Source organism: Pinus tabuliformis, chromosome 4_1, assembly GCF_031772625.1.
Source record: "Pinus tabuliformis cultivar Carrire ecotype Pingquan chromosome 4_1, CPIR1, whole genome shotgun sequence".
Taxonomy (NCBI): Eukaryota; Viridiplantae; Streptophyta; class Pinopsida; order Pinales; family Pinaceae; genus Pinus; species Pinus tabuliformis.
The window spans coordinates 478,204,617-478,217,428 of record NC_142303.1 but is presented as its reverse complement, the minus strand read 5'-3'; the positions used below and the strand labels follow the sequence as shown (position 1 = coordinate 478,217,428).

The 12,812-nt window shown below is 33.4% G+C and overlaps 1 protein-coding gene across 1 annotated transcript; it reads right to left on the bottom strand.

Annotated features, from left to right (window-relative positions):
* Positions 1-8,853: 8,853 nt before the first annotated feature.
* LOC149176561 (uncharacterized) lies at positions 8,854-11,940 on the bottom strand. Its single transcript, XM_089421513.1, has 2 exons — positions 10,590-11,940; positions 8,854-9,953 (listed from the first exon to the last, which is right to left on the bottom strand). Exons 1-2 carry the CDS (start codon positions 11,938-11,940, stop codon positions 8,854-8,856), a joined length of 2,451 nt encoding a protein of 816 aa, XP_089277639.1.
* Between the last annotated feature and the right edge of the window lie 872 nt (positions 11,941-12,812).

Sequence of the window (12,812 nt, the reverse complement as noted above, 5' to 3'; positions counted from 1 at the left end):
CCGACAATCTGCCAAGAGGAGGAAAATCAAATTGACCACACTTGAGCAAGAAATTCAAGCTGATCTTGAATCTTGGCTTGAGAGGAAACTTTGGCCTCCTTAATACACACCTGATGCTTGGTCTTTTCCACATGCTCTGCCAATGTTGAAGACTTGGATCTCCCATGTCTTAGGTCGGCCGCATGTTCGCAGATCCTTTGATGGATGGAGCGTCCTGTTTCCCCAATATAGGGGGTCCCACATGAACAAGGGATCAAGTAGACACCCTTCATGTCCTTAGGGTTAACGGGATCCTTCACCGATCGAAGGGAATTGCGAATGGTGCTGAGGGGCCTAAAGGTTGAGGGAATATCATACCTTTTAAGGATCCGAGCAATCTTGTCCGTGGTTCCTTGGACATAGGGAAGATGGACACCTAGACGGCGCTCTTTTGGCTCTTTCTTAATTAACGCATTTTTTGAGGCTTTATGGAAAGCCTTCTGACCTAAGCGCCTACTATATCCATTCTCCACAAAGACATTAAGGAGATGGAATCTCTCCTTATCAAATCTCTCACAATCAGAGATCCTAAGGGCACGAGATAAAGAGAGCTTTGATAGGAGAGATCCCATCTCCTTAATGTCTTTGTGGAGAATGGATATAGTAGGCGCTTAGGTCAGAAGGCTTTCCGTAAAGCCTCTAAAAATACGTTAATTAAGAAAGAGCCAAAAGAGCGCCGTCTAGGTGTCCATCTTCCCTATGTCCAAGGAACCACGGACAAGATTGCTCGGATCCTTAAAAGGTATGATATTCCCTCAACCTTTAGGCCCCTGAGCACATTCGCAATTCCCTCCGATCAGTGAAGGATCCCGTTAACCCTAAGGACATGAAGGGTGTCTACTTGATCCCTTGTTCATGTGGGACCCCCTATATTGGGGAAACAAGACGCTCCATCCATCAAAGGATCTGCGAACATGCGACCGACCTAATACATGGGAGATCCAAGTCTTTAGCATTGGGAGAGCATGTGGAAAAGACCAAGCATCAGGTGTGTATTGAGGAGGCCAAGTTTGTTGTCAAAGTTGCTCAGTTCCATCATCGTAAATTTAGGGAAGCTATTGAGATTGAAAAGAGGCCGAGCAATCTCAATAGAGATGATGGCTGGAAAATCAGTAGGTGCTGGATTCCAACACTCTCTTCTTAGTCGATTTTTCTGCCTCCTCCTTGTTTTTAAACTCTTATTATATATATATATATATATATATATATAGATATACATATATATAATATTTTTGTTTTATTATATATATATATATTAACAATAATTATTAAATAATTTAAATAAATAAGTAAATTATCTTCGTAAACTAACCAAAAGTATTTTATTTATTTTTTAATCCTAACTTTTATCTTAATAACCTAATATTATAACTATATATATATATATATATATATATATATATATATATATATATATATATATATTAATTAATTAATTAATTTTTTTAAAACTAACCATTAAAAATATTTTATGTATTAATATTAAAAATAATAATAATATTAAATTAATGAATAATAATTTGACCTGGGTCCGAAGGTCAAAATTAGCCGTTGGTCGATTTAGCCGTTGGAGTCTCTGCTCAGACTATTTAATATGCTAAGCTAGATCTGTTTCTTCAATTTCTCCTGACGATGAACCAGACTTGTTGGTTTGAAACGCGTCGACAAATGTCTGTCTACATGTGATTTACGGCAAAGTTATTCTTTCAAAAATTTTAAGTTTAAATGAAAAAAACTCTAAAATGTATATATATTTTCAGTTTCAAATTTAAAATAAAATTCGATTATAAATTCTAGATCTCTATTTTGATATAGATTTCAAATAATTTTTTCAAACATTATAAAACATACCCATTTTAGTAATATTTCAACTATATATATGTTCGAAATATTATATTTTATATGGTTTATATATTTCATATAGTTAATATATTATATGAATATATAATATCCTAATTTTAATATATATATATTTCATCCAATAATACATACTATATATTATAATTCAAAACCTATAAATTCATAAAAAACATTAAAAGCTCTTGCATTATCCATCGTATGATTAGCCCACACCCACTCCACCCACTCCCACCCAATACACTTTACATACACCCACTCCCACCCACTACACTTTACATACCTTTATGCATCAGCGTTGATTTTATGGATTGTAATATAAAGAGGTGAGGGAGGTAGGCTATATGTTTATTAAATATATTTTGATTAATTAATTGGTTTTTAATATTTAATATTTTTTATTGATTTGTTTTTTATTTTGTTAATTTAAATTGCAATTTAGTTAATTTAATTTTGTTTAATTAATTTTTATTTATAGAATGTTCAATTGTTTATTCAATTTTTTTTTAAAATTTTAATTATTATTTTTTTATTTTTTTTAATATTGAAATTTTGTAATTTATTATTTAATTTTAATTATTAATTAGTGTTATTTAATTTAATTTAATATAATAATAATTGTAATTATTAATTCAAAGTTAAGATTTTAATTTTTCTTTAATATAATAGCAATTTTATTATAAGTTACAATGATTATTATAACAATATGTTTTATGTAAGGTAAATATGAAGATTTAAAGAAATGATTTTTTATTATAAGAGCATTTGAGAAAATCATAGGACAAGGGAAGCCCAAAGAGAAAAAAACCAAGTTCAAATTGGGGTCAGATTTTACTTTATAAAATATATACATAGTTGACAATGAAATCTTTATAGATAGAGTTCTCCCTCATTGGGGATAAGAAAGCATGTATCTATGGAATAGGATATCATACATGAAGTCACACACATTGTGTACAGGACCATTTTTTTTTGTTATTAAAATTATTGTAAAAAATTAGATGTCAACTCCATTTTAAATGTTGATGGAAATTACACATCTTCCTCATACTTTGAATTAGAAACCAGTTATCAAGTCGATATAAAATTATTTTACATAAATTTGGTACTCCAATATTTTATTTATAGTAAACATTGATTTTTCTCTCTCTCTATATAAGTAGGAAATTGATATTAAAATACTAGTTAACATGGATGTTCAAATATTTTGTTCAAAGTACACATTGAAATATGGAGTTACATAGATAGCTCATATTGCAAAACAAAAAATAGAAGAATTTTTTTACATTCAATTTCTTTATGTCTCAATATATAAAATTATATTACTTATATGGAAATTGAAATATTATTATAAAAGTAAAAGTATAAGAGATTTTTACATTCCATTTATTTATCTCTCTATATAAAGTTGACATAAAATTATGTTACTTAATACGAAAAATGAAATATTTTATTTATTATTGACACTGATTATTTTTGTTCTTGGTATTTGTAATTTAAATATCACATGTAAACTCTATGGCATGGAATGGATTTCACATATCCTTCATAGTGTATTGTAATATCCATGTTATTTTAGTTGTCAAGTTTAATCTCCATGTTGATTAGTGAAGGAATTACACATCTCTCTCATACTAAAAAGTAGAAGTCAAAATTAGAATTTTTTACTCAATTACTATGTCTATGTTATTTAAGATTGACATTTAATTGTTTTATTTATAGGGGACATTGAAATAATTTCTTTTCATCATATTGAAAGAATTTATTTTGTTATTAATATTTTTTATATTTTTAATATCGTTACTATTTTATTTATTTTAATGTAAAACAAAATCTCTGGAATATGAGGGTATTAGCACAAAAATTATCTATTTTTATGTTATTAACAATTTTTTAAAATTTTTATTATCGTTATTATTTTTCTTTTTTTAATGTAATAATACATTACAACATTTTCTTTTTTTAATGTAATAATACATTACAACATCTTTCTTATATTAGGTTGTAGAGTGCCACAATTAAAAGTTGGGATTAAAAAATTTCTTTAATGAATATTCAAAATTAATATCATGGGGTAAACATTATCGATGAGTAAACTAAAAGAAATTTAATAACTATTAAAAGTAAATTTATGTGAACAACTATCAATTAAAAATTAGATAATGACACAATTACAATAATTATATCTATTCATACTATTTTGTATGTATTAGTTATTAATATGATGCAACTAAAAAATGAATATATACATATGTATTGATTAAAAGAAATAATATTTATGTATGGATGGATTAGAAGAAACAATATTTAAATTTTGTTTTTTCCATCCATATATATATATAATTTTCATTTTTTAGTTTCTTTTAAATTTTTCTCTTTATTTTTTCTTATTAGTATTACATTATTAATATACATATAATATTTAATTAATATAATATTAAAATGCTATTTTATATATATACATATAATATAGTAATAATTATATTATAACTAGCATAGATCCATTTTAAGCTTAGATTTATCAAGAGCATAGAGGGATCAAATCTCTTTAAGGTGTAAACCTTTTTTAGAGTACAAAGTTTGAAAAAGGTTTTCACTTCATGAGCTCTGATTCCCCTCAACACTTGATAGACCCAAGCTTAAGATGGATCTATGTTTGTCATATGTGTGTGTGTGCCACTTGTCAATTCCTAGTTGACCATAAAAATAATTCCACATCTCTTTTATTTTGAGCTACACACCAATAAAAAATTGTAACCATAAGAAATTTAATTTTTAGTTGCTTTATATAATATATACATAGTTGAGAATGAGATATATTTAAATTGAATTATATAAGAAATTTAATTTTTAGTTGCTTTATATAACATAGACATAGTTGAGAATGGAATATATTTAGATAGAATTCTCCCTCATATTAGGGATTAGAAAACTTGTATTTATGAAATAGGAAGTCACACACACTCTGTGGGTGTTTGTACACACGTTAAATTTTTTTTGTTATAAACATCTCCCTCATACTCTAAGTTAGAAACCACTTATCAAGTTGATATAAAAGTATTTTACATTAGGTGGGTACTATAGTATTTTATTTATGGTGAACTCTCTCTCTCTCTCTCTCTCTCTCTATATATATATATATAGATAGATAGATATAAACATATCTAAGCATGAAATTGATATTAAAATATTAGTTAAGAGGCATGTTCAAATATTTTATTCAAAGTACAAATTCAAACATGAAGGAGTTATATAGTTAGTTCATACAAACCAAATATTCATTAATTCTACTCTTGTGTGACTTCCTATTTCATAAATACATGTTCTAACACCTAATATGAGGGAGAATTTTATCTAAATATATTCCATTCTCAACTATGTTTATGTTATATAAAGCAACTAAAAAATACATTTCTTATAGAATTTGATCTAAATATATCTCATTCTTAACTATGTATTTATTATATAAAGCAACTAAAAATTAAATTTCTTATGGTTACAATTTTTTATTGGTGTGTTGCTTAAAATAAAAGAGATGTGGAATTATTTTTATGGTCAACTAGGAATTGACAAGAGGCACACACACACATATGACAAACATAGATCCATCTTAAGCTTGGATCTATCAAGTGTTGAGGGGAATCAGAGCTCTTGAGGTGAAAACCTTTTTCAAGCTTTGTACTCTAAAAAAGGTTTACACCTTAAAGAGATTTGATCCCTCTATGCTCTTGATAAATCTAAGCTTAAAATGGATCTATGCTAGATATAATATAATTATTACTATATTATATGTATATATATATATATAAAATAGCATTTTAATATTATATTAATTAAATATTATATGTATATTAATAATGTAATACTAATAAGAAAAAATAAAGAGACAAATTTAAAAGAAACTAAAAAATGAAAATTATATATATATATATATATATGGATGGAAAAAACAAAATTTAAATATTGTTTCTTCTAATCAATACATACATAAATATTATTTCTTTTAATCAATACATATGTATATATTCATTTTTTTAGTTGCATCATATTAATAATTAATACATAAAAAATAGTATGAATAGATTTAATTATTGTAATTGTCCCATTATCTAATTTTTAATTGATAGTTGTTCACATAAATTTACTTTTAATAGTTATTAAATTTCTTTTAGTTTACTCATTGATAATGTTTACCTCATCATATTAATTTTGACTATTCATTAAAGAAATTTTTTAATCTCAACTTTTAATTGTGGCACTCTACAACCTAATATAAGAAAGATGTTGTAATGTATTATTACATTAAAAAAAGAAAATGTTATAATGTATTATTACATTAAAAAAAGAAAAATAATAACGATAAAAAAAAATTTAAAAAATTGTTAATAACAAAATATAGATAATTTTTGTGCTAATACCCTCATATTCCAGAGATTTTGTTTTACATTAAAATAAATAAAATAGTAACGATATTAAAAATATAAAAAATATTAATAACAAAATAAAGTCTTTCAATATGATGAAAAGAAATTATTTCAATGTCCCCTATAAATAAAACAATTAAATGTCAATCTTAAATAACATAGACATAGTAATTGAGTAAAAAATTCTAATTTTGACTTCTACTTTTTAGTATGAGAGAGATGTGTAATTCCTTCACTAATCAACATGGAGATTAAACTTGACAACTAAAATAACATGGATATTACAATACACTATGAAGGATATGTGAAATCCATTCCATGCCATAGAGTTTACATGTGATATTTAAATTACAAATACCAAGGACAAAAATAATCAGTGTCAATAATAAATAAAATATTTCACTTTTTGTATTAAGTAACATAATTTTATATCAACTTTATATAGAGAGATAAATAAATGGAATGTAAAAATCTGAAATACTTTTACTTTTATAATAATATTTCAATTTCCATATAAGTAATATAATTTTATATATTGAGACATAAAGAAATTGAATGTAAAAAAATTATTCTATTTTTTGTTTTGCAATATGAGCTATCTATGTAACTCCATATTTCAATGTGTACTTTGAACAAAATATTTGAACATCCATGTTAACTAGTATTTTAATATCAATTTCCTACTTATATAGAGAGAGAGAAAAATCAATGTCTACTATAAATAAAATATTGGAGTACCAAATTTATGTAAAATAATTTTATATCGACTTGATAACTGGTTTCTAATTCAAAGTATGAGGAAGATGTGTAATTTCCATCAACATTTAAAATGAAGTTGACATCTAATTTTTTACAATAATTTTAATAACAAAAATAAAATCGTCCCGTACACAATGTATGTGACTTCGTGTGTGACATCCTATTCCATAGATACATGCTTTCTTATCCCCAATGAGGGAGAACTCTATCTATATAGATTTCATTGTCAACTATGTATATATTTTACAAAGTAAAATCTGACCCCAATTTGAACTTGGTTTTTTTCTCTTTGGGCTTCCCTTGTCCTATGATTTTCTCAAATGCTCTTATAATAAAAAATCATTTCTTTAAATCTTCATATTTACCTTACATAAAATATATTGTTATAATAATCATGGTAACTTATAAAAAAATCATTATTATATTAAAGAAAAATTAAAATCTTGATTTTGAATTACAATTTTTCCACTGGAAAAATCCGTAATTTTCATTAAGAGTGAAAATTACATATAGTAGATGCAAAAAGCATATGCACTGTCAGAGCCTTTAATTCAGATACGCCACACAGGGTGATCTGGTTTTGTACCAAAAGCATTATGTATAGTCAGTTAAACATCTAGCTGATATTACCGCGCAGGGTCCGTAGTATTCATTCTATATATCATAGAAACAGTAATAGCTATAAAACCATCAGATTTTCAAATCATTATGCGGTTCAGAGACTGTTGTTCCTTTGGTATCGCTGATCTATGTAAGGCCTGTGGTAATATCTGTATTCCTTAGATCCTTGCTGTTCTAGTATTATCCATTCGCCTCTGGGTAGTATCGTGGCCTCCTTGGATAATTGATCAGCGCTGTTGTTATGTTCCCTGTGAATGTGAGTACAAGAGATATGGGTAAATGCTGCCTTGAAATTGTGTGCTTCATACAATATGTTGCTGAGGGTGTGTATATGACATATTGAAGATTGATTGAACCAGTTCACTATATTCAAAGAATCCCCAAATATGTTTAGATGTAGACACTGATGTCCCAAAGAGAAATGTAGAAGGTGACGCAAAGTCATAAGTTCAGCAAAGTTGTTTGTACCCACTCCGAGTCCCAACTTGACTTTATATTTATGGTTTTCACTGATGTGTAGTATGAAGCCCCCCCACAACCGTTTTGGTTTGAGGCTTCGTCGAAGAAGGCCCAAGGGACGGTTCTGTCAATGATAGGGGGAGGATTTATGCTCCGCACCCTAGGGGGAGTAGGTTCAGGCAGTTCTAGATAAGAGGAGATGATGTTGGCTTCTGTTCTAGTCCAACATACAGTCTGGTTGTCGAAGATATATCTATTGTGCGCCTTCCAGATATGCCAAGAGACCACCGATGGTAGGTTCATTAGCTTGGATCGAGAGTATCTGCTACTCCAGTCTTCCCAAGCACTTTGTAAGTCACCGCCGTTCCAGGATCCAGTAAAACCGATAGACGAGATGTCTTATGGCTGTGCATTGGAGGAAGAGATGTACAGTGGATTCCGAATCTGCTTTACATAGTATACACCATGATGTACCATATATCGCTCTGTGGGTTAAATGTTCTCCCGTAGGTACAATATCCTTGAGAGCACACCAGAAAAAATGTCTGATGCGCGGTGGGGCAGCAAGCTTCCATATATCGCTCCACCATTTAATAACAATTTCAGGCTTTTTATGCTGAATAAGAGAGCAGTATCCAGGCTTCGGGGCATATATGCCATTGTCAGCCAAACACCATACTAATTCGTCAGTCCCCTATTTTATTCTAATATGCGATTCAGTTAAAGCAGAAATAAATTCCAGCCACTCCTGTTTCCACTGAGGGGGAAGATCAAGCTGCGCAGCTGACTTCCATGCCTGTGAGAAAATATTGGTATTTTGATGGTCTGCGATGTCTGCAAAAACCTTGATCTCCTGTGAATGAAGATGTCTGATGAGATCTCTGCTTAGTATATGCCTTCCCCCACTTCCAATCCAAGGGTCTTGTCCAATCCTACCGAGAGAGCCATCATTGATTCTCCAAACCAGGTGGTCTTGAATGTGAGGGAGAGAATGAATCAGTGCCTTCCACACCGATGAGCAACCGCTTGTCTGCCATGTAGGTAATCTGATCCAGTCAAGTAAACTCTGAGGCCATATGTATTTGTGATATGAAATATGTGCCCAGAGGTTCTGTCTTGTCATTAGAGACCAACCCATTTTTGCCGCTAAAGCTTGTGCAAAAGAGGGAAGATCTTTGAGTCCCAAGCCACCCCATTTCTTCGGAAGTGCTATCTTTTGCCAACTTATCCAGGCAAATATTCTTTTGTCCTGATTGCCATTCCAGAGATAACTGTTACAGATCTGTTTTAAGCGCCCAAGAATGCTCCTTGGTATCCATGCCAGTGCCATCCAAAAGACTGGTGTGGCTTCCAAGACGGATTTTATAAGAATCAATCTACCAGCCCTGGACAAGTATCTGATACTCCAAGCAGTAAGTTTCTTTTCCAGCTTATTAACCAGCCAAACCCAATCAGCAATTCTTTGGCATGTGGGTTTGAGCCAGTACCCTAAGTATTTGAGCCCTCTGTCCAATGGATGTATGCAGTAGGGAAAAGCCTGTTGTGCTACTTGAGTTTCTTGTACAGTAGTGCGAGAAAAAGTGATAGAGGATTTAGAGTGATTTGCAATCATACCTGTAGCAGAGGTAAAGAGGCGAAGAATATTGAAAAAATTCTTAGAATCCCGAATACTGCCATCCAATAGAATGAGCACATAATCCACGAATAGTAGATGAGTGAGGAAGCAATCGTCAGAGATCCGCAGCCCACGAATGTCTCCGTTCCTTTTAGCCAATGCAATTAGCCTGCTTAATCCTTCCATGACAATGAGAAAGAGCAGAGGTGACAGTGGACAACCTTGTCTCAGTCCTCGTTCCGAATGAAAGAATGGTGAGGCTGAGCCATTTATGAGAATGCTGAAGGATGGGGATGTAATGCAGGCCATAATCCAAGTGATGTAGCTGTGGGGGAATCCAAGGTGGATGAGCATCATCTTGATGTATAGCCAACTGACACGATCGAAAGCTTTAGATAGATCAATCTTGAGAATGATACTTTTGAGATGCTTTGTCCAGATTGAATGAATTGCTTCTTGTGCCGAACCAATAGCTTCATGAATCTGTCTAGAGTCCAGGAACGCAAATTGTTGGGGGGCAATATGTCTGGATAGAATCGGTCTGAGTCGGTTGGCTATGATCTTGGATATGATTTTGTACAGGCAGTTGCATAAGGAGATGGGTCTATAATCATCAAAGGAAGATGGGGAGTCAGATTTTGGAATGAGCGCAATGAAGGTCGAGTTAATGGCATGATATAAAGACCCCGAGATCCTGATTTCCTCCACAACCTTCAGCAAATCTTGACCTAGAATATCATAGAAAGCCAGGTAGAATTCAATGGTCCAGCCATCTGGCCCTGGGCTCTTGTCTTTTTTGAACCATTTTAATATACCTTCAAGTTCCCCAGAAGTAACTAGAGCATTAATCTCCTCTGCATCATCCTCCTCAACAAATCTCGGAAAGTGTCGAGCTATATTGATGATGTCAGGGAGGTTTGGTTCTCGGGGATTCTTATAGAGACCTATGAAATGAGTTATCCCAATATGAGCCAGCTTATTGAAGGAGTCAGCCATATCTCCTTCTGGCGTAGGTAATTGCCAAATAGTATTTGACACCTTTCTTCCTTTGGCATAACTGTGGAAAAATTTCGAGTTTTCATCCCCTGCTTGTAACCAGATTGCTCTGCTCCTTAGTCTCAGGGATTCCTCTCGCTCCTTTAGTATATATGCCTTCTGGTTTTCCAATTCGATCATACGTCCCTTATCCTCTACTGTTATGAATCCCAGCCCTCGCTCATCAGTAAGAGCGCTCAATTCTGATTCAATATGTGTGAGATGAGCTGTATCCCGGGCATGCTTTTCCTTAGCCCAGTTAATGGAGAGGTGTTTGATTTCTGAGAGATTTTTGAAAAACCCCCTAGCCAAAGATTCTCCACCAATAATGGGGTGGGCAAGCCAGTAATCAGAGATCATCTTAATGTAGGTCGGGTCTCTCAGCCAGGTGTGATTAAACTTGAATGGGGCCTTTGGTTTTTTGCAAGGCCCTTGAATTTCTAAATATATAGGCACATGATCCGATAAACCTCCCGATCCTACCCATTGCTCGTAATGGTGCAGCTGGTGAAGGAGCGAATCTTTCATGATGAATCTGTCCAGTCTATGGGCCAATGCAACATCCCCCACCCTTCTATTTCTCCAAGTCGGAAGGAGTTTTTGCATGGGGATATCAACAAAGTTTGTCTGCTCTAACAGGTTGGTCATATAATCTGTAATAGAGTCAATTTGAGCCGCCGATCCCCATGATTCTCTGAACCCTAGTGAGAAATTGAGATCACCTCCGATGATAGTCTTATCCCCTTCCATAAGAGAGAGGTGTAAGAGCCTCTGCCAGAATAGCTCTCTGTGATTACACGGGCCATATACTTTCACCATCCTGAGTTCCATGCCAAGGTCAGCCGAAAAGAAATCCAGACCCAAGAAACCAGTCCCTCCCCACGTGGCATCGACTCTAATAGAGCGGGGGTTAGTTCCGATTGCCAGTCCTCCAGATCTACCGACAGCATCTAGGGATATAAATGACCAACCTGGAGTCAGAGCTTGAAAGGTTTTGGAGATCTGATCAGCAGAGCAAAGAGTCTCTTGTAGCATAATAATATCAATAGATTCAGTCTCAATGAGACGCTTCAAGGCTAGTTTCTTAGGGGCACTAGCCAGCCCTCTACAATTATAAGATAAGCACTTCATGGAGGAACCCTACGCGGGGTTCGTCCAACTCTAAGGACCCCATCGATGGTAGATTGCCTCCCAGATACAACCTCCGCTCCAGCTTTCATAATAGCTTTTGAGAGATCAGTTTTCCTACCCCTGGTAGGCATGGGTCCGACCCCTAACCCAATGATACCAAGACCGGACTGGTGGACTGACGAGTCTGTGATATGAGATCGGGATCGAAGGAAGTATGAGTGAGGAGGAGAATCAGCAGAGGAAGATCGGGGGGGAGAAGATGAGAACAGAGAGGGCAATGAGGGTCCAGTGGTAGCAATAATGGGTGGAGATGGTACATAGAGAGGAGACTGAGATGGCTGAATAGATGATATAGCTGAAATATTAATCTGATCAGAAAAGGAGAGAGAGGGGTTAAGAAGAGTAGCCGTGGCTGATACTGTTCCTGCGGCTGAGCAAGCCCAGGTCATTGGAGGTGAAGAGTGCCTGAGATCGGGATCCGCCACTGGTGAGGAGGCCACCAGAGACAGTCCAGCAGAGATGGGTCGCGATGAAGTAGGAGAGGCTGTCCTGGAAGGGGCAGGAGTGTTCCTCGGAGAACCGTCTGATTTCCGAATGAGTGGGCATTCTTTGATAAGGTGCCCCACCTTGTGGCATCGCCTGCACCTGAACGGAACACCCTCATAGTCCAGAATCTGGGTCCTGATGTGTCTCCCCCACTGTAATGTAATATTTTCCTCCAGCCCTTCCTGAGTATCTAAATGTACCAATATACGAGCGAGTGTCCTGCTTCTGGATTCCACAAATGTGCGATCATGATCTAAGTAGGTGCCTAGAGCATTACCGATCCTGATGAAAACTTCTTCGCGCCAGTACTATAATGGAAGACCTGG

What these genes read in the sequence shown, in the direction of transcription:
- LOC149176561 (XM_089421513.1), bottom strand. Translation starts at nt 11,940, where the DNA reads ATGAAGTGCTTATCTTATAATTGTAGAGGGCTGGCTAGTGCCCCTAAG. An exon ending in TACTTCTGGGGAACTTGAAG is followed by an intron (nt 9,954 to 10,589) that starts GTATATTAAAAT and finishes TTGTCATGGAAG; the next exon opens with GATTAAGCAGGCTAATTGCA.